Source organism: Dromiciops gliroides, chromosome 6, assembly GCF_019393635.1.
Source record: "Dromiciops gliroides isolate mDroGli1 chromosome 6, mDroGli1.pri, whole genome shotgun sequence".
NCBI classification, from domain to species: Eukaryota; Metazoa; Chordata; class Mammalia; order Microbiotheria; family Microbiotheriidae; genus Dromiciops; species Dromiciops gliroides.
The window spans coordinates 87,319,286-87,341,301 of NC_057866.1; the positions used below are offsets into that span (position 1 = coordinate 87,319,286).

The 22,016-nt window shown below is 37.2% G+C and overlaps 1 protein-coding gene across 1 annotated transcript in view; it reads left to right on the forward strand.

Moving 5' to 3' along the window:
* The window catches only part of EVC (EvC ciliary complex subunit 1), a 138,338-nt gene extending 127,272 nt beyond the window's left edge, over positions 1–11,066 (forward strand). Inside the window, exons 19-21 of the mRNA XM_043971603.1 lie at positions 2,365–2,458; positions 4,303–4,414; positions 10,324–11,066. Of these exons, the coding sequence (XP_043827538.1) occupies positions 2,365–2,458; positions 4,303–4,414; positions 10,324–10,405 (288 nt within the window). The 3' untranslated portion in view covers positions 10,406–11,066. The remainder of the gene's footprint in view (positions 1–2,364; positions 2,459–4,302; positions 4,415–10,323) is intronic.
* Positions 11,067–22,016: the final 10,950 nt, after the last annotated feature.

The window sequence follows — 22,016 nt, forward strand, 5'->3', positions numbered from 1 at the left end:
GGCAGATCAGGAGATGAAGGAATAGTTTACCTGTCAGATCTATGAAGAGGATAAGAATTTATGACCAAACAAGAAACAGAGAATATATATTTAAATGCAAAATGGGCAATTTTGATTACATTAAAGTAAAAAGGTTTTGCACAAACAAGGAGTGCAGCCAAGATGAGAAGAAAAGCAGAAAGCTAGGAAATAATTTTTTACAGTGTTTCTAATAAAGGCATGAAATCTAAAATATATAGAGAACTGAATCAAATAAGTAAGAATACAGGTCATTCCCCCATTGATAAATGGTCAAACGATAGGAATAAGGTATTTTCAGATGAAGAAATTAAAACTATCTAGAGTTGTATGAAAAAATGTTCTCAAACTCTCCTGATTAGAGAGGTACTACCTCATACCTATCCAATTGACTAATATGACAAAAAAAAGAAAATGACAAATGTTGGAGAAGATGTAGGAAAATTGGAAGACTAATGCACTATTGGTGGAGTTGTGAAATGATCCAACCATTCTGGAGAGCAATTTGGAACCATGTCCAAAAGGCTATAAAACTGTGTATCCTTTGATGCAGTACTATCACTACTAGGTCTGTATCCCAAAGACATCATAAAAAAGGGAAAAGGACCCACATGCACAAAACTATTTATAGCAGCCCTTTTTGTGTTGGCAAAGAACTGGAACTTGAGGGGATGCCCATCAACTAAGGAATGGCTGAACAAGTTGTGGTATATGAATGTAATGGAATGCCATTGTGCTATAAGAAATGATAAGCAGGGGCAGCTAGGTGCCACAGTGGGTAAAGTACCTGCCCTGGATTCAGGAGGACCTGAGTTCAAATCCGGCCTCAAATACTTGACACTTACTAGCTGTGTGACCCTGGGCAAGTCACTTACCCCTCACTGCCCTGCCCCACCCCCAAAAGAATATATATATATATATTTTTTTTAAAATGATAAGCAGGCACATTTCAGAGAAAAAAGTGGAAAAATTTAAGTGGTCTGATGATGAGTGAAGTGATCAGAACCAGGAAAACATTGTACACAGTACCAGCAACATTGTGTAATGATCAGCTGTGATAGATTTTGCTTTTCTCAGCTATACAATGATGCAAGACATTTCCAAAGGATTCATGATGGAAAATGCTCTCTGCATCCAGAAAAAGAACTGTGGGATCTGAATGCAAATTGAACCATACTATTTTTACTTTTTCTTTTATTTTTTTTCTTTCTTGAGGTTTTCCCCTTTTGTTCTGATTCTTCTTTCATGACATGACCAATGCAGAAATAAATTTAATGTGATTGTACATATATAACCTATATCAGATTGCTTTCTGTCTTGAGGAGGGGGGGGGGGCAGGGAGGAAGAGAAAAATTTGGAACTCAAAATCTTATAAAAATGAATGTTGAAAACTATATTTACATGAAACTGGAAAAAAATACTATTAAGGGGGGGAAAGTAGTCCCCTTAGGAAGCAGTGAGCTTTTTCCAAAAATGCTGCTCAATATTATTTAAACTCTTTCTGGACTCCTCTTGATAGTGTCAAATGCCCTTCAACATTTCTACAAGACATGCTTTTTCATCTCCACAGGTAAATCCTTATATTTTCAGGAGAGATTTGATTTTTTGGAAAGGACTAAAAAATACTTGGTGACAAGTCCTGTGAAGGAGGATGATTGACTGAGTTGGGTAGAACCATTTTTGTTCATAATTAGAGGGCAGCTAGGTGACTCAGTGAAAGTGCTGGCCCTGAGGTCAAGAGGACCTGAATTCAAATCTCACCTCAGACACTCACTAGCTGTGTGACCCTGGGCAAGTCACTTAACCCCACTTGCTCTAAACATCCAGGGGCATCTTGAGTTATCCTGATATAGGAGTGAGATTGGTGACCTTGCACAGCCCTTCCTCACTTAAATCTAATTCAGTGAAAGTCATGACATCACCCTGATGTCATGGTCCTCCTTGAGAATGAAGGACGAACAACAACAATGTACCAATAAAGGAATGAGGTTGATTTTCTGCAACATACTGTACTAACAACCCTGGTCTTGGGACTTGGAGCCTCGCTCTGTATCCTCACTCTGACCCTTCCTAACTGAAATTTTTATCAAGTCAATTCACCTCTCTGACTCTTTTCCTCCCCTTTGAGGTGAGAATGATAACATATGCACAACCTTTATAATAGAATCTTTGGGAACAAAGAGCCTTTCTACACTTTTAAATCATGTAGAAATGTGAAATGAAGTTCTTACTGCTCTTCACTGACTCTAAATGATCACCATGGAAGATGAGATAGGGTTGGGATCTCTAGAGATGAGGGGACTTCTGTCAAATGTCCTCATTGCTTGTTTTCTCTTTCCTATTCAGGAAGCTGAACAGATCTTCATCACTGAACTGGCAGCATTGGCTCGAGTACCTCTTGCTGAAAATAAACCAGCAGCAAACAAGAGAGGGCAGCCTGGTAAGTAGAGAGACAGACAGACACAGAGACAGTGAGAGAAACAGATAGAGGCAGAGAGAGACAAAGAGAGACCGATAGACAGAGAGATGGAGAAACAGAGACAGAGACAGAGAGACAAAGAGAGAGAGACGGAGAGACCAACAGACTGACCTTAATGGGAAGGCAAAAGGGCAAAAGACCCAGGTTTAAATCCCAGCTCTGCCAATCACTGCTTTCATCTCTCTGGGCTTCAGTTTCCTCATACGTTAAATTGGGACAAATATACTCTCCTCCCCAATTACATTACAGGATTGTTGTAAGGACTGAATGAAGTAATGATTATAAAGCTCATTACAAATATAAATACTAACTAATCATCATTATCATTTATATCCACTAAAGGCTTTCTTTGATATTTCATCATTATGTGAAGGTGGCTTGAAGTTATGGAAGGCTAAACCAGTGGGACAGCTAGGGCAGCTAGGTGGCACAGATAAAATGCTGGGCTCAGAATCAGGAAGATTTACCTTCCTGAGTTCAAATCCAGTCTCAGCCACTTACTGTTTCTGGGACACTGGGGAAATCACTTAAGCCTCTTTGCCTCAATTTCCTCATTTTTCAAATGAGCTGGAGAAGGAAATGGCAAACCACTCCAGTATCTCTCCCAGTAAAACCCCAAATGGGGTCACAAAGTGTCAGACATGGCTGAAAAACAACTAAACAGCAACATACTAGTAGAACTCAAGGACTGGAAAGTTCAATCAAGATTAAAAAGCCTACAAGAAGGGGCAGCTAGGTGGCACAGTGGATAGAGCACCGGCCCTGGATTCAGAAGGACCTGAGTTCAAATCCAGCCTCAGACACTTGACACTTACTAGCTGTGTGACCCTGGGCAAGTCACTTAACCCCAGTTCCCTCACCAAAAAAAAAAAGCCTACAAGAAAAAGTAGTGATTAACATGTTTGTTATTTAGAGACCAACCTACCTAAAAAAAAAAGCCCAGGAGTTTGGGCAACAGGTAAAATAATCTGGTCACAGAAACTCAGAATATCTACTGAGATATAGAATGTTTAGCATCTGCACAAATAGAGGGAGATGCATTAATGAATTTGCTGTTATTAAAAATCTTGTGCTTCTAACTCTCTTTGTTTGAATTGATATGTAAGAATTAGTCATTCTGTGGGGGCAGGGGGGAGTACCAGGATTAACCTCTCACCTAAAGTTCAGTTCCTGAATGCACAGCACAGGTGCAAATATAAATCAGTCAATAAGCATTTATTAAGTGCCCATCATGGAACAGGCACTAAACCAAGTAGAGGAGAAAGGACCTTGGGACATAGAACATAAAATGTCAGAGCTGTAAACAATTTTAGAACATAGACTATTAGAGTCTGAAATTGGCTTCTACAGGAAGCTTTCCCTAACTGTTAGTGGCTGGCATACAGTAAGTGTTTAATAAATGCTTGTTGACTAGACTTGCCACCCTCACCTTGGTATTATTGGTTTTATTTTGCATACAGCCATAGATGTATGTGTTGTTGATGACAGACAACTAAGTTCAAATATGGCCTCAGATACTTACTAGCTATTTGATTCTGGGCAAATCATTTAATTTCTATTTGACTCAGTTTCCTCAACTATAAAATAGTTATGTCTCACCCAGAGTTGTTGTGAAAATTAAGATAATATTTACAAAGTACTTAACACAGTGCCTGGAATGTCTAAGGTGCTATGGCAGTATCTGTCATATAATAGGTGCCTAATAAATATTTATTCATTCATCTTAGATCAAAAGACAGGAAGTCAGACCTGCAAGAGACCTTAGGTAGTAAATATTTAAAGCTAAAATAGTTTGTCTTCTGCAGAGAAATGTCCAAGGAACAAAAAGAAGAAGCTCTTGCCTCGAGAAAATGATGATCCTACTCTGCTGAATGATGAAGACCCTGCCCTCAGGGGCCAGATTTCAGGATCTTTCAGGTATTCCACAAGCCCCATTCATAGTTCTACAGGTCTATCTCTACCATAAAGTGCTAGTGGGGAACACTTCAGTGATATTCTGATGAATCCTTAAGAATTGGCTCTCTGAAAAAAAGAAAATGGATGCACAACTTGATTTTAAGTTTAATCTGCATTATATTAACACTTTCTCCATTACTTTGTTAAGTCTAGAAAATCAACAAAATAACTCATGCCTTGATTTGTAGCTTGTACAGACTTTTTTTTTTCATTCCTCACCTTTCTTTATCTCTCTGAAGCTTTTGATACTTTCCATCACCAAGATACTCTCCTTTCTAGGTTTTCATGATATTGTTCTCTCCTGTTTCTCCTTCTCCTTGTCTTCCCATTCCTTTTTAGTCCCTTTTCCTGAATCTTTATCTGTGCCATGCCCACTAACTCTGGGTGTTCCTCAAAATTCTGTACTGTAAGTTCTTTTTTTTCCATTCCATGTCATCTCACATGGTAAACTTATCTGCTCCTATGAGATTTATTACCATGTCTATTCAAGTGATTCCAGATATATATATTCTAGACAGTGCCATACAGTAGATAACAACTAGTAAGGCAATTATATGGCAAAACCAAAATAAAATGAAATAATCTACATTGTCCAACACAGTAGTTCCCTTTTAGTTTTTCATAAACCTGTTTGAAGTTTAAGATGTTGGCCCAAGGGGGTTGTAATAGCATAATTTAATGGCAACTTAAGTAATAAATAATTGTAGATAGTTTTGTGACTAGTATATTAAATTATTCTGGAAGTTTACAACTTGTTTTGTTGTGGTGGTTAAAAGAGATTCACAAAACAAAAAATGTTGGGAGCCACTGTCCTAAAGAATGAACCCCAAGTATAAAATAAGGATCTAAAGTGTCACTCTAGGTCTTAGTTCACTTTGTATTTGTCATTAAATTACAAAATAAAGACAGAAAAAATTGAAGGAATAAAAACTGTCAATGAGGAAATAAAACTATCACTTTAATATGATGCCATGCTTAAAGAACACCAGAGAATCAAGAAAAAAATAGTTGAAGCAATGAAGAACTTCAGGAAAGTTGCAGAATATAAAATAAACACACATAAATCATGAGAATTTCTATATGTTACCACAAAATCCAGCAGAAAGAGAGAGAAATTTCATTTAAAATATAAAATACTTGGAAATCTATGTACCAATACACACAGATTATACATATATGTATATATATATATATGCACACTCAATTATAAAACACTTTTTTCACAAATACAGATTTAAATAATTGGTGGAATATTAATTGATCATGGATATATTGAGGCAATATAATAAAAATTACAATACTACCTAAATTAATTTACTTATTCAATGTCACTCCAGTCAAACTGACGAAAATTATTTTATAAAGTGAAAAATAATAACAAAATTCATCTAAAGAAACAAAAGATCAAGAATACCAAGGAAATCAATGAAAAAAGGTTAAGAAAGGCATCCTAGCAGTACCAGATCCTAAACTATACTACAAGGTACCAGTCATCAAAACAAGCTGGTGCCAGATAAGAAATAGAGTGGTTGATCAGTGGAACTGATTGGGTATCCAATGTACAGAAGCAAATGAGACAGTAATCTAGTGTTTAATAAGCCTAAAGATCCAAGGCATTGAGTCAAGAACTCACCATTTGGTAGCAACTGCCGGGAAAATTGGAAATGATTAAAGCAGAAAATGCACATAAACCAACATCTCACCAAGATAAAGCCAAATGGGCATATGACAGATACAAAGGGTGATATCAGAAACAAATTAGGGGAACACGGAAATTACCTGTGAGATTTATGGAAAAGGAAAGAATTCATGATGAAAGGTAAAATGGATAAACTTTTGATTACATAAAATTAAAAAGATTTTGTATGAACAAAACTAATGCAGCTAAAATTAAAAGAAAAGCAGGAAACTGGGAAAAAATTTTGCAGAAAGTTTCTCTGATAAAGGATTCATTTATCTAATATTGGGGAAATGAAACAAATTTATAAGAAGAGTCATTCCTTAATCGATAAATGATCAAGGTATATAAACAGGCAGTTTTCAGAGGAAGAAATCAAAGTTATTAATAGTCATATGAAAACATTCTCTAAATTATTAATAAATTAAAACAACTGTGAGGTGCTATCTCACACCTATTTATCCTGACAGAAAAGGAAAATGACAAGTATTGGAGGTAATGTGGAACAATAGGTATTCTAATGCACTATTGATAGATCTGGAACCTAGTTTAGCCATTTTGAAGAATGGCTTGGAACTGTGTCCCCCAACCAATAGAATTATACATAACCTTTGACCCCATAATACCATTACTAGTCCTATATCCTAAAGAGATTAAATAAAAAGGGGAAAAACATAAACAAAAATATTTATAGCAGCTCTTTTTATGGTAGCAGAGATTCGAAAATCAGGGTATTTCCATAAAATGTGGAGTGCATGACCATGTTATGGTATATGTGATGGAATATTATACTGCTGTAATAAATGATGAAGGAATAGTTTCAGAAAAACCTGGGAAGATCTGTATGAACTGATGGAAAGTGAAATGAGCAGAACCAAGAGGCCAGTTTACACAGCAATAGTAATATTGTAAAGATAATTAATTGTAAAAAGTTTAATAGCTGATCAATACAATGACTCACCACAATTCAAAAGGACTTATGATGAGACATGCTTATCCACTTCCAGATAGAGAACTGATGAATTCAGAATGTAGATTATAGCATTTTTCTCTTTCTTTTTTTTTCTTTTGGAACATAACTAATGAGAAAATGCTTTGCATGACTTCATATGTTTAATGGATATTGTAATTCTTGCCTTCTCAATGGATAAGAGAGGGGTGAAGTGGGTAGAGAATTTGGAAATGAAAATAAAATTGAATTAAAAATTAAATAAACAATTAAGGAGCGTGTTAGCATGGATCTCTGATGCCCTTGAAGAAGGAGACTAATTCTGCTATCCTAAGCTTTGGTCAGGTTAAATACTTGAATTGTCAAGTAAATATAAGACACTGCACAGGAATATTCCAGAGGATAAAATGTATAGAAAAATAAATCCAATTAAATAATAATGTGCATGAGGTTGGATAGTTTGACAAAGGGGGAAAAAGAAGGGAAGGAAGGAAAGGAGGTAATATTTGCTTTACAATTATGATGAACTATTAAAAGGCATCATGGCCAGTTGTTTTCCAGAGTTGAGTTAGATGTATGACAGAAAGTCTTGTTTAGCCACTGTAGCAGGGAGGTTGTGAAAGCATCATCCCTTGAGAGCGTTTAAAGTAGGATTATTCAACCATCTGTTTTTGATCATTAAATTATAACCTGCCTGTGACAAGGAGCTAGACCAGATGACAGCTTCAAGGTCCTTTCTCACTCTGAGTCTAAATAAATCATAAAATCTTAGAATTGGGGAAAAAAACCCTTAAAGGTCATCTAGTCTACACTCCCAATCACTACAGGAATCCCCAATCCACCATCTCTGATAGATGACTAACCAGTTTTTGCTTGAATACATCTAGTGACAAGAAATACATTAGCTAACAAAGAGCACATTCCACTATGGATAGCTGTAATTGTTAGACAACTGTTCTTTATCGTTAATAAAATCTGCCCCTCTACAAGCTCCACCCATTGCTCCCGGTTCAGCCTCCTGAAATAAGACAGAACTTATATAAACCCTTTTCCACATGAAACACTTAAACACTTGGAAGACTATTTAAAGTATGCTCCTAAGTCTTCTTTTCTCCAAACTCAACATCCACAAATGAATTTTCTGTGACTTTTGGGAAACTCCTAGTGCACACCTCCTAGGAAGAACTGGTAATGAAGTTAGGTAATAGAGAAATCCCAGATGATCCCTAGACTCAAGACTGTAACTTTTTTATAAACTTTGTAATAACAGTAATAATAGCTCACATTTTGATAGCTCTTTATGCTTTAAAAAACACTTTCCACATAGTACCCTTACAAGGTAGAGCAAAGCATTATCATCCCCATATAATAAATGAGGTAACTGAGACTCTGGGACTTTAATTGACTTATCCAAGATCATGTAGAGGTTAAAGAAAAACTAAGATTCAATTCCACATCTACAGATTCCCAAATTTGGGGATCTTTCCAGCACTGTAAGCAGTTGGCCAACTATACTCACATTATATGTTGATGTGTAGAGTTTGTCCACTACTAGAACCTTGTCCGAGATACATAATTGCATGTGTGATAAGAATTGCAGAATATTTTGGTCAGTTTGGTAGAGACAAATATATTGGGACTTCATTCTGCTTCTGGATGGAATTAATTGGTCTGAGAAATTTAATTAGCCATGCCTGCTCTAACTCTGCCCTCTGCTGCTCTGATATATTATGCATGAGAAGTATACATAGCTCCTTTGGAAAGGATGTGATGGGTGATGGTACATTAATTCATAGGTTCATAAGTTTAGAAATAAAAGCAAAGTCATCTAATTTAACCCTCTCTCATTTTGTGGATAGAAAGCTGAGGTCCAGAAAGGTTAATGATTTCTTAAGGAACAGAACTAGGATTTGAAGCCAGGTCATGTGATTTCCCCATCCTGGCTTTCCCCACTGTTCCATGTTGTCTCATCTGAAGGATTAAGATCTCTTTCTCTTGGTTTTCAGACCTTATCCATTCTCACATGTTGACTCAGGGACACTCAGAGGTTGTTGTGGGGGTAGTGGAAAGAATGCCAGAGTTGGAATCAACATACCTGGATTGGAGTTCCAGTTCTGCCACTAACTAGCTTCAGTTTTCCTCTTCCATGAAAAATACACCTGAGCTTCATAAGACCTACTTCATGGGTCTACTGTGTAAAAAAAAATGCCATGGCACCTTGAAGTCCCAGAGGAAGTTCACTTCTTATTAGTACTATCATGTGCTTGCTACCTTATGGACCTCTCCTCTATTAGTAGCCAAGTTTAAAATTAGGACTAAGATTTTTTTCCCTTCCTTTTCTCATTTAGAAATCAACCCGTGTAGGTTGTTCAGGCAGCCTTTGTAGTACAGGACTCATAATGAGATGAAATCTTGGGAAAAAGTGACCAAACTGGACAATTCAGATCTGATAAAAAGACAAAGAAATTTTATTTTAGGTGAATTAATGTATTCCAGCCCATTGTGTTTTTCAGACAGATCTAGGGAAAAAGTAGATTCTCCCTTTGTCTAGATTACCCCATATGGGTGATATAGGTATAGATAAGTCTCTTTAGCCAAGACTGAGTTATCAGAGTCACGTTTCCCCAGACCCTCATTAGAACAAGCCCACTTCTCATTATAATATCCATTTTTCTCATTAATTATTAAACAAAGTTGATGATCACCATCAGGAACACCCACTCTTCAAAGGGCATATAAGTATTGAGTGGATTCCGTGAGGGGGGCTTTGGCATTCAAGAGTGTCATTGACTCTTTTTATTAGCTATTGATAGCATAATTAGTAAAATGATTAATTACCCAGAAATCATGTCTCACAAACTTTTTATACATGTAATCCTTATCACATGGCTCGATCCATCTCAAGAAAGAGCATCCATAAGATTACTGAATTATAGATTTCAAGCTGAAAGGGACCTTTAAGGTCATATAGCCTAGAATCTTCATTTACATATTAGGAAACTCATGTTCAGAGAAGTTGGGGAGCTTCCCAAGGGTTACATAAGTAGTAAGGCCAGAATTTGAACTCAGACCCTCTCACTCTAAATCTCATAGCTCTTCCATTATATTGCCTTTGTTTATACATAGAATTTGTTGCTTTACATTCATTTAGAATGGATTTTGTCTTTACATGTTGAGAAAAAATGATGGAGGAATCTTTTGTGTCAAGTTCTCATTATTTCATTTCTTCTATTTTATAAACAGCAAATTGCAGAATCAAGGTGAAAGTGACATTGGTGAACTAGAGAAATTAAAGAAGATCAGGAAAAAAAGAAATAACTTGTAGTTACTTGCAGAGACATCAAGGTGTTGTTGTCAAGACCACTGCCTAGAGATCGGACAACCTGGCCATGTATTGTGATCTTGGGCTCAGTGTCCTTATCTAGGGTCCCACAGAAGATACTTGTGAAACCCCCCATCCTTTTGGTAAGGAACACGTTTGATAATGTGTATGACAAAACATGGGTAAAACTTTAAAATATTATGTAAAGCAAAATTGGTATTGTTATAAAAATAGCATTAAAATGTCTAGAAAAAAAGATTCTCATTTTGCAAAAAACAAACAAGCAAACATGTTCACTACACCATCTTGGGCAAATCAGTTGTACTCCTTGGGCCTTATCTTCCTCATGTTGGTATTTATGGACTCTCCCAAGTTTGATGTTGTGTGTTCTAAACTCCTTTCCCACTGACATTGGATGTTTTGTGTTCTGCTGTCCCTTGCAAATAAAAAATAGTCTTGTATTACGAAAATGATGACAATTTCAAAAAGAAAATAATTTTTGAAAATCGATGCAGCTAAAACCCTTTTTATGAATGGCAGAACTATATAGCATGCTTATCTTTGGTTCCAGTTCTTCCTATTTCTTCAGAAAAAATGATTTCGAAAACCTAGCCAATAGTGCCCTCCAGTGTTGGAAAAATATTTGCGTTCTGAATTTTTGAAAAGGCTGAAAAAGTACTTTCTCCTATTAACATCTGTATCAATCAATAAACATTCATTAAACCCCTACCAAGTGCCAGGTACTATGCAAAATACTGGGGATACAAAAAGAAACAAAAGCCTGTGTCTGTCCTCAAGGAGCTTGCAAACTTAGATGTATTTAGAAACAATTTTTTCTTTCTAAACTCTTGGTTTTTCAAGTCATAGTTATTGAGTTTCAAAGATTCATGAGACCTAGAGACCATTTTTCCTAACCCTATCTTTTTAGAGATAATAATCAGTTGAAAGGCAGTATGGCTTAGTAGATGGAAGGCCATCTTTGGAATCAGTAAGACTTGTATTCAAAATCCACATCTGACCCAAACTACCTGAGGGACTATGGGTAAGTCACATATTGCCTCAGTTTCCCTATCTCCCTAAGGTTGTCGTTATAGGAGAGGTTGCTGATCTTTATCCAAGGAGGGAGTCTCCACAATGGGACTTCCCAATACCAATAAAATCACAGGTACAAACAGTAAAAGGAAAGGTTCACAGTAATATAGTACTTTATCATTTGCATGGCATTTATTGTACCCTCTAGCATTAGATGATCCTGAGGATGTGTTGGGCAGCTAGGTGGCATGGTAGATAGAATGTCGGGCCTGGAATCAGGAAGGCTCATTCATGAGTTAAAATCTGGCCTCAGATACTTTCTAGCTGCATGACCTTAGGCAAATCATTTAACCCTATTTGCCTCAGTTTCCTCATCTGTAAAATGAGGTGTAGCGGCAAATGGCAAACCACTCCACTATCTGTCAGGAAAATACCAAGTAGGGTCACAAAGAATTGGATATAACTGGAATGATAAGAATGTGTTAAGTCTTAAAAGTAGGTACTGTAGCTCAAGGAACTTGATTGACAACAATAAATGGCAGAGTGAGAACTTGAAACCAAATCCTCTTTTCTAACTCAAAATCAAGTTGTCTTTCTAGGATAGCATTTCTCCCTGCTAGCTGAGGAAATGTGGCCATCTTTACATAAGAAATACTTGCATAGAAAGGCAAATGGTAATAGAGGGAAACATGGGGAACTTGAGGTCAGGGCCAACCTCCAACATTTTTCTAGGATAGAGTTAATTGATATTTGTGCAATCAAGTCAGCCCTCCCCCACTTAAAATAAGTGAGAAGATATTTATTCAATCACAGGCTTTAGACTAGGTATGAAAAGTCCTTTCAATGGCAATACTATTGCATATGTAAGGAATTAATTGTGATTTGGGTTTTTCATAATACTATCTTTGCTTTATTATGGACAGACTGAAAGAAAAGCCTAAGAGAATATGGCTGCATACTTTGCACAGGGAACATTTATTGAAACATTGTTTCAAAAGTCTTCACTCTAATAGCTTCCCCACTCCCACATGGGTCTGGCCAGATTATAATAGAGACAGCCCGTGTGTGTGCTGAGCCAATTGGAGACTCAGCATGGCTAAGAACTGCCCCCTCCCCTTCTGGTGGGAGAGTCAGTTAGTTTCAGTTAGAGATATAGTTAAAAAGGCAGTTAGGAGAGAGTTTTGAGGGAAACAGGGAAGAAGGCAGACATTTAGAGGAGCTGCTGGTGTTTGACCTTTAAACAAAACAGAAGAGACTGCACAGCTGATTGTCCTTAAAGCTGTAGATTTCAGATGTGGTGAGTTTTTTTTTTTTTAATTGAGACAAAGCTTGGGCTGGAGGCAGGTTTGGAAGTCTGGGGCCTTTTTACCCCAGAGATTTATACATTGTTTCTAGTTCTATTAATCTCACTTGTGTGATTCAGATAGTGTTTTAAATTTGTTCCCATTAATTTACCTGCTTTGTTTTTGAAAGAAACTGTTTCTTTTCTTACCCAATATTAAGGCGAGCCACCCAATTACCTCTTCCCATACTAAATTTGGCCCTTACACATATAAGTCATATTCAGTTAAAACTAGGAAACTTGGCCATAACATAGGGATACATACATATATACATGCATGCATACTTACACACTCATACACACACATATTCACATACACATATACAAATTGATAATGTAAATTATCAAGTGAGTTGAGAAGGGAATATTCCAGGAATTATAGCAGGTGTTTTGTTCCATCACTTGGAAGGGAAGGAGAGGGCTTTGCTCTGGTTCTAGCCTCAGTTGGAGGAGCACTTTATAAGCTTCAAAGTGTCCAAAGAATGTTGAAACTCCCATCTTCCTATTAGTGTTCTAATCACATCCCACAACTGTATTTATATTAGGAACCAAGGACATAGATTCCTATTCCAAGTGCTTAAAGAGAGTTTTTGAGAACCCCACAAATGAGAGGAAAGGACTGCTAGAAACCAATAGCTGTATTACCACTTTGCTATATGTACCCTTTAAGTCTGAGCTATTTTCCCTTGGAATCTGTATGTACTTGTGGAAGAGTATCATAGACCCTTTTTTCAGGGAGGGGGGAGTTTTATATTGCACCACCATAGTAAATATCTTTTTCTAAAAACTGCTTGATTCTTACTGGTTAAATTGGTTTTCAGCTGATAACATTATGGAGAAGCACATTTGTGGGATCTCAAGCCAATGGCATTAAAATTATCCCCCTCTCCTAAACAGCTCACTTTTGGTAACCTAACTCATCAGGGACTAGAATGATAATATTTAGAGCTAATAATAAGTCAAGAGTACTTGACTTGAACAAGTCGTTTTCCCTCTCTGTGTTTCAGTTTTCTGACCTATAAAATGGGAATAATATTCACTTGACCTACTTCTTAGGACTGTTGGAATTAAACCCAGTGTTGCTCTATAGAACAAGAGGAATGTGAACTATTATTATTATGAAGCATTTCTGAACCTTGAGTTAAGTTGAAGATGATGAATGATATAAATGTGTCCCCTCCAACTCCAGCCAATTTAATAATTAGACACCTGCTTTGGTGCTTTGCTGATCAATGACTTTGTTCCAAGTCTAGATCAAGACTCATCTTCTACATGAAGTCTTCCCTGAAGGAGGGGAAAAGACTGAAAAAGAGAGATGAGTAAGAAAAAAGAGGAGGAGGAGGACAGGAAGGGGGAAGGAGATTAAGCAAAAGAGATAAAAATGGAGAAGTAAAGCAGTCCCTACTATCATGGAGTTCACATTCTAATAAGAGAAAATAACATATATAGGAAGGTTCAGCGGCAAGTCAGATGAAAAGACCCAGGGGTTTTTAAGGTGCAATAGGAAAGCAATTAGTAACACATTTTCTTTAGTGTAATGTCCATTGATAAAATCATATCTTTTAAATTATTTGATGGTGTCATGAACTTTGATGATTTAACATTTTATTTTCTTGAGTATTTTAATTACTGAGGAGGCAGTAACTGGTTTTATATCCACAAAAGTTGTTCCCTTGGAAAGAGCTGCCTTTTCACCTACATCTCTTGGTTTCCCTGGCTTCCTTTAGGACCTATTTCATATCCCACCTACTCGGTGAGGCCTCTCATGATCTTCTTGTCTACTAATGCCTTTCCCTTTCAGATTGCTTTCCATTGACTCTGTATATAACTAGGTTATATACATTAACATATTAGGTTATTAAAATGTCATCTCCCCCATTATAATGGTCTTATCTCTTTCCCTAAGGTTAGACAAGTCTTCTGGGGATGTTTTTGCTTTTTTTAATTTTTATTTTTGGCAGGGCAATGAGGGCTGAGTGACTTGCCCAGGATCACACAGCTAGTAAGTGTCAAGTGTCTGAGTCCGAATTTGAACTCAGGTTCTCCTGAGGCTGGTGCTTTATTCACTGCACCACCTAGCTGCCCCCTGTTTTTGCCTTCTTGGTGTAATGATTGGAATGACGCCACATGCTAGAGACTTACTGTAGGAAAGCTCCACCATGAGGAGAAGGCCTCTGAGGGCAAGACCATGCGGTTTTCCTTTGGTGTCAGGAAGTGATGTTTGCTCAAGGGTACTGTCTATCCAGGCTACCAGGAATCAACTTGAGAAACCTCCCATTTTCTGGGAGGAACACGCATGAAGTAGGAAGCAGATGCTGGTGGAGGAGTTCACACTCTTTCAGTTCCTGACCTGGCCGTGGTAGAGGCGAGACTCCAGAGGACTTCACAGGGGAGTAGAGGAAAGATAGGATTGCCAGGTTGTGGTAATTCTGTTCTCAATCTTTCTCTTTCTCTTACTATCTTTCAATAAACCCTTAAAAACCTAAACTTGTTTATCAGTGATTTTAGTCAGTTTCCCCCCAAAACTGGAGGGACAGATTAAAACCTACATTTAGAAATTTAACGTACACATTGGTATCCTCTAGTACTAATCACAGTGCATGGCAAATAGTAACCACTTGATAAATTGCTTGTTGACTTATTAACTATTCCAAATAATTATTCATTCCGTTTGTGACTGAAGTTGTCCAATAATGGTGAGCTCATCATCTCCCAAGGTAATCTCTTCTACTTTTAAGAAATTCTAAAATGTTAAATATAAATTATTCATAAAAATAAATTTTATTTCATACATATAATAATTAACACAGAGATGCAAATAACAGTTTTAGTCATTTATATAGACTTTTAAAATTTGTTCTGTGATGAACTCAAGGGCTAAAATCTAAGAGTCTGAAAGTTAAATTTCCAGGTTATAATTAAATTTTAAGTAGGCTGATCCATCTTCTATATGTATAATTTCAGTATTTTAAATTGACCTCAAAACAAGAACAACAATGTTGAAAGTATTCCTCTTAGTAACAATTCTATTTTTAACTGGTTTCAGTATGGCCAGGATTTAATATGACTACAATGAGTAAAAGCTTTGGCTATCATGGCTTTTTGAAAATAAAGTTTACATTTGTCCTAAAGAATATGTGCTATTATTATCCCAATTTTACAGTTGGGGAAAATGAGGTAAACAGAAGTTGTGACTAGCCCTGGATCCCAGCTATAGTGTCTCTAAGTGTTTGAGACTAGATTTAAAGTCAGATCTTTCTGACCTCTCCAATATTAAGCTATAAGTTTTCTGAGGGCAGGGACAGCTTTTCCTTTTCTGTAATTATCAATATTAACTCACGAACATGAAGAAGAGAAATGGACATAATAGAGAGTCTGCATGATGTAGTGGATAAAGTACTGTACTTGGCATCAGGGAGTCCTGGGTTTGCATTCTAGTTGTGTGACCCCATAAGTCAGTGCCTTTTATGGGCTTCAGTTTCCACCTCTTCAAAATATCAGGGTTGAGGGGCAGCTAGATGGCACAGTGGTTAAAGCACCGGCCCTGGGTTGAGGAGTACCTGAATTCAAATCTGGCCTCAGACACTTAACACTTACTAGCTGTGTGACCCTGGGCAAGTCACTTAACCCCCATTGCCCCGCAAAAAAAAAATCAGGGTTGAAACAGAAATTCTCAAATTAATATAATATGTTTTAAGAATGTAATAGAATATTATTGTACAGTAAAAAAAGTTGAATATGAAGAATTCAAAAACATGGTAAGTTTTTTAAAAAAAAACTTGGTAAGATTTGGGGGCAGCTAGGTGGTACAGCAGTGGATAAAGCACCGACCCTGTATTCAGGAGGACCCGAGTTCAAATCTGGCCTTAGACACTTGACACTTACTAGCTGTGTGACCCTGAGCAAGTCACTTAACCCCCATTGCCCCACAAAAAAAACAAAACAAAACTTGGTAAGGTTTGCATAAATGAATTCAGAGTGAAATGAGTAGAACTAGGAAGACAATTTACATGATAACTGCAATAATGTAAATGACAGTAACTTTGAAAGACTTTAGAATTATAGCCAATGTAATGATCAGTCATCTCTTCACAAGACTGACAATGAAATGTATTCTGTTCTGAGACTGGCAAACTTAGGCCTGTTGTTTAGGCTGGGGATTGGAATGAAATAGAGACTAATTGATCATATAGCATTTAAAAAATGGAGCTTGCTTAATAGCTTTGGGGGGGGGGCAATGAGGGTTAAGTGACTTGCTCAGGGTCACACAGCTAGAGTAAGTGTCAAGTGTCTGACGCTGGATTTGAACTCAGGTCCTCCTGAATCCAGGGCTGGTGCTTTATCCACTGTGCCACCTAGCTGCCCAGGAGCTTGCTTAATAACCCAGAAGGGATATTCAGCAAAGAGATGACCATGATTCATTTGGGTACAGTTTCTATGCCTCCACAATTACCACAGTGGTCAGTGTGGTCAGAGAGGTATAGAAGCTTGAGGAACTCTACTCTTTTGCTAGCCTTTTATGCTTTAAGTCTCCAAATTAGCCTGACTCCAAGGTGTATATGATTAACCAATCAGAGTGGGTGGACGGGTTCCATCCTCGCTGTAATAGCCAATCACTGTCTCCAAACAAAAAAGGGGTAAAATAAATCCTTACCTGTATCCCTCAAAACTCCCCTACTCTATACATCCACTTTGTAAGATACCAACTTCCTCTCTCCTGATCTAGATGTTGGTACCTCAGGACAGTCATAATGTAACAGCTATTGGGGCACCCACAACAGCAGTTACAAAAGTGTTTTGGGACAACCCTTCCTCCAGCATACGTATCTACAAATGATTTGGTTGCAAGACACCCCTTGGGGCAAACCCTGTACTCTAGGGAAATGACAGATGACTACTAAAACCACTCCTGTTTTGAGTAGAAAACAATGCATCTCAAGGCATAAATGACTTTTAATCTGTTCTACAAATCTTATTTCTATTATCTTTCTCTCTAGTGACAAACTCACCATTTTCCCAAAGGTTCCTATTACTGTTGAGGATACCACCCTAGTCACTAATATCCATAGTTTCTGTATAAGCTTTGATTTTCTTTCTCACCCTTCAAAAATGAATGTGTTGAGTCAATTGCTTAGTTCCTTGTAGGATGGAGGCTGTTAGTAGATAAATTTTAAATAAGTAAATATCTGCACATTTTGGATGTATGCTCAAAGTGTTTTTATTGTAAGATATGAGATATATGATCAAAAGGGTTTGGAGACCACTCTTTAAGTCATTGGAAAATATACATCAATTCTTTTATCCTTAATCACACATAGATCAGTTAAATTTCCAGAATGGTTTTCTTTCTTTCTTGAGGGGAGTGGAAAGTTAATGTGTCAGGGACCTGCCAGTCTTCTTATTTCGAGTAAGTAAAAGAAGAAAGGAGAAATCCTACTGCACTTACCACCTCTTGAAAGAAAAGTGATGGAATGGACAGCCTGAGACATTTTTCAGATATACCTGATTGTTGATTTGTGTTAGAGAGGATTCTCTTTGGAAGGGATAGCAATTCATGAGTACTGATGCAAAAAAGGGGGGAGAAGTGATATCACTACCTCATGAAATTTAATTTAATTTAAAAAAAAATTTGTGTATCACAAGCTCATGGAGATATATGTGTATGTATGTGTTGTAACGATTGGAGTGATGCGACCTGATGGAGAATTACTGTACGAAAGCCCTACCATGAGGAGAAGGCATCTAAGGGCAAGCCATGTGGTCAGTTCCTTGGCGTCAGGAAGTGATTTTTGCTCATGGGTACTGTCTATCAAAGCTACCAGCCAATTAGCTTGGAGCTGTGTGTGTGTGCATGTGGAGGGGATGTTTCCAGTTTCACAGGAGGCTTCTGGGAGGAAGAAGGAAGCATTGGGTCATTTTTGGTTCCTGACCTCGCCAGGGCAGGTCAGATGATGGGGTCTTTTAGAAATAGTTAGATTTTTACCTTTCTCTCTGATCATTAGATCCTAATGCTCTTTAATAAATACTTAAATACTCTTGCTAAAGCTTCCAATTTATTGGCAACCACTTATTAGATATTTTAGACAGTATAGCTAGATAGTAACCTTACAGTGTGTGTGTGTGTATACATACATACATAAATGCATACATATACATATGTACATATATATATGTTTGTTATAAGTGTCTTCGTATATTTCAAGGTTTGTATTTGTGATGTTCTAACATTTGATATTATGAATTTTCAAGTCTCATATAGTTCTGACATTACATGTTTTATATTCTAAGGTCCACTCCAGCTCTATCAATCTATGACTATAATTCTATCCATAACATAGCTGAGAAGCAGAATTGGCAGGGGGAGGGTAGTTTGGCACTAGATTTTGAGCAGACATGAGATGTTACAAATGTAATGGACTAAGGGTTGTAATTTTTATGCATAGAAGAGCACATTTTATTAATTTAATTAATTATTAAATATAACCAGTTAAATTATTGAATATTTATATTTAAATTGATTGTTAAATTAATTAACCACTCATTTATTAATAATAACACATTTATAAAGAGCTATGACACTTATAAATGTTCTTTACATCTACCCTGTGAGACTTCTACATCCTAGAATCTATTATTTTAAAAACATAGTTTATAACCTTCTAGAGAAGGCAAGAGTGATGACTAACATCACTGAAAATGTGTAATATGTTGTAGGAAAACTTCCTGTATAAATGTATACTTTACATGTATGTACACACACGTACTTGATAGTTTGAGACTTAAAGGTGTAAGGCTTCAGTTAGATTGCACCTCATTCCTCAGTGATGCCAGATAAGCAGGTGTCTCTGAGACCAGAAGTCTGAGTTCAAGTTCAGGTCAGGTTCACACTTCCTAGCTATATAGACATAGCTAAGTCACATACTCTGAGCTTCAGGTTCATCCTTTGGAAATGGTGACTCTAATGCTTATACTAGCTAGCTCTCAGAAATGTTGTGAGGAAAGCCTCATCAATTATGTGGTGCTATACACTATACTATGCCAAATGATGAGGACCTATTTTGTTTCCAGTCCTTATCTCATTCTTGGGCCATCTTTGGTCTTAATTCTTACCCACCCTTTAGTCACTGAGTGGGCCAGGCCTCAGACAACTTAGACCCGAGGAACACCTTAATTTAGAAAGCACAAGGTCACCCACTGAACTCTGGGCCATTGCCAGTCATCTTAATCCTTGTCTTTTCCCTGAGTCTCTGGAGGAGAGAGTGAGGCTGATTACTTCACAGCTCTGCCTCACTTAAATCCAATCCTTGCACCACAGGATGTCATTGGTCCTGTTCAAGAACAAAGGACAAACAACAACAACATTAGTAATATTATGGTTCAAGATCTACAATATTGAAGAAGGCATTGATTTTCTTGTGGCACAAATTCAAGGACATTATAATTCATTTTCCTTCTTCATCCACCCCCGTTTCAGAAAGGAAGGGATCATTGTTGTTCATCCTTCTTTCTTGAAGAGGATCAATGACATCAAAAGGGCCATGTCTTGACTTTCCAGTGAATTGAATTTAAGTGAGGCAGCACTGTGTAGTCATCAGCCTTTCTCTCTCCTCCTCCTGCAATGGATCATCGTGATTTGATTCATTTATATTTGAATCCTACCCATCCTTTGAGTCCAAATCAAATGGAGCTTTCCATGATCTACTGCCCATCTAAATCCTTTCCTACCCCTACCTAGTAGAAAGAGCTGAACTCTTATGATATTTTTTCTTTTTTTGTGAGGCAATTGGGGTTAAGCGACTTGTCCAGGGTCACACAGCTAGTAAGTGTTAAGTGTTTGAGGCCAGATTTGAACTCAGGTACTCCTGAATCCAGGGCCGGTGCTTTATCCACTGTGCCATCTAGCTGCCCCTCTTATGACATTTTATAAACTCTCTTATTTGTATATCACACTGTATTTTTGGAGAGGGATAATGGTGCTAGGAAAAGAGCATTAAAGCTGGAATAAAGGGTTTAAGTGTCATATATCAACAATGTGACCTTGGGCAAGTCAATTCTCTGGTTTTCTCCTATATATTGGGGGGGGGGGGTTGGGAGAGGCAAATGACTTGCCCAGGGTCACATAGAAACTGGATTTGAACTCAGGTTCACCTGATTGATTCCGGGGCAGGTGCTCTATCCACTGAGCCACCTACCTGCCCTGGTTTCCTCAGATGCGAATTAGAAATAATAATCTTTGCACTATCTATATCAGAGGGTTGTTGTAGGGAAAGCAGTTAAAAATTATTATATAAATGTGAACTGCCATGATGAGGTATCACAAAATTTTGGTGAGCAAGATATACTTTAGGACACTTTTAAGAAGCTATGGGCTCTTAAAATTACTATGATGCCAAAAATTTAGTGTCTGTGTTGGTCCCCCTAACATACCATTAAATAGGAAATTAAAATATCATCATATTTGTCTATGTTCACCTCCTCCATTAGACAATGTGTTTCTTGACGACAAGAACCGTGATTTATCTAAACTTTTGTCTGCCCAATACCTAAATAAGAACTCAGAACATGAAAGTTGTTATTTGTTATTATTATCACTCATCATCATTTTAGTGCTTTTATAAGCATGTTTTGTCTTCATTATAATCAGGGAGAAATTTGGGAATTTCCTTGTGCCCTAACTTCTTGACATATAATATTTGTAAAAACAAAATGCTTTGGCATATAGTTGGCACTCTATAAATGCTTCTTCCCTTTCCTCACCCTGTATTCTATGCATTCTTTGTCCTTGTTGTCATTCAGTTCTTTCAGTCATGTCTGACCCTTCATGACCCCATTTTGGATTTTTTTTCTTGGCAGAGATGTTGGAGTAGTTTGCCATTTTCTTCTCCAGCTCATTTTACAGATGAGAAAACTGAGGCAAATAGGGTTAAGTGATTTGCCCAAGACCACAAAGCTAGTAAGTGTCTGGAGCAGAATTTGAATTCATGAAGATGAATCTTCCTGATTCCAAGCCCAGTGCTCTATCCACTACACTACCTACCTGTTTGATGCATTCCACGATAGCTTAATGATGGAAGTTTGATGTTGGACAGCTCCAGTTTTAGTGTTTGTGTCTTCCCTTTGAAAGCAAATACACACCAGGGTCATAAAATTATCCTTAGTGACTACTGAGGGATTCAAGGGTATGGGAGTGTAGCCATGACACATCCAATTATAGGGAAGAAGAAAAATTCCATAGTCTGG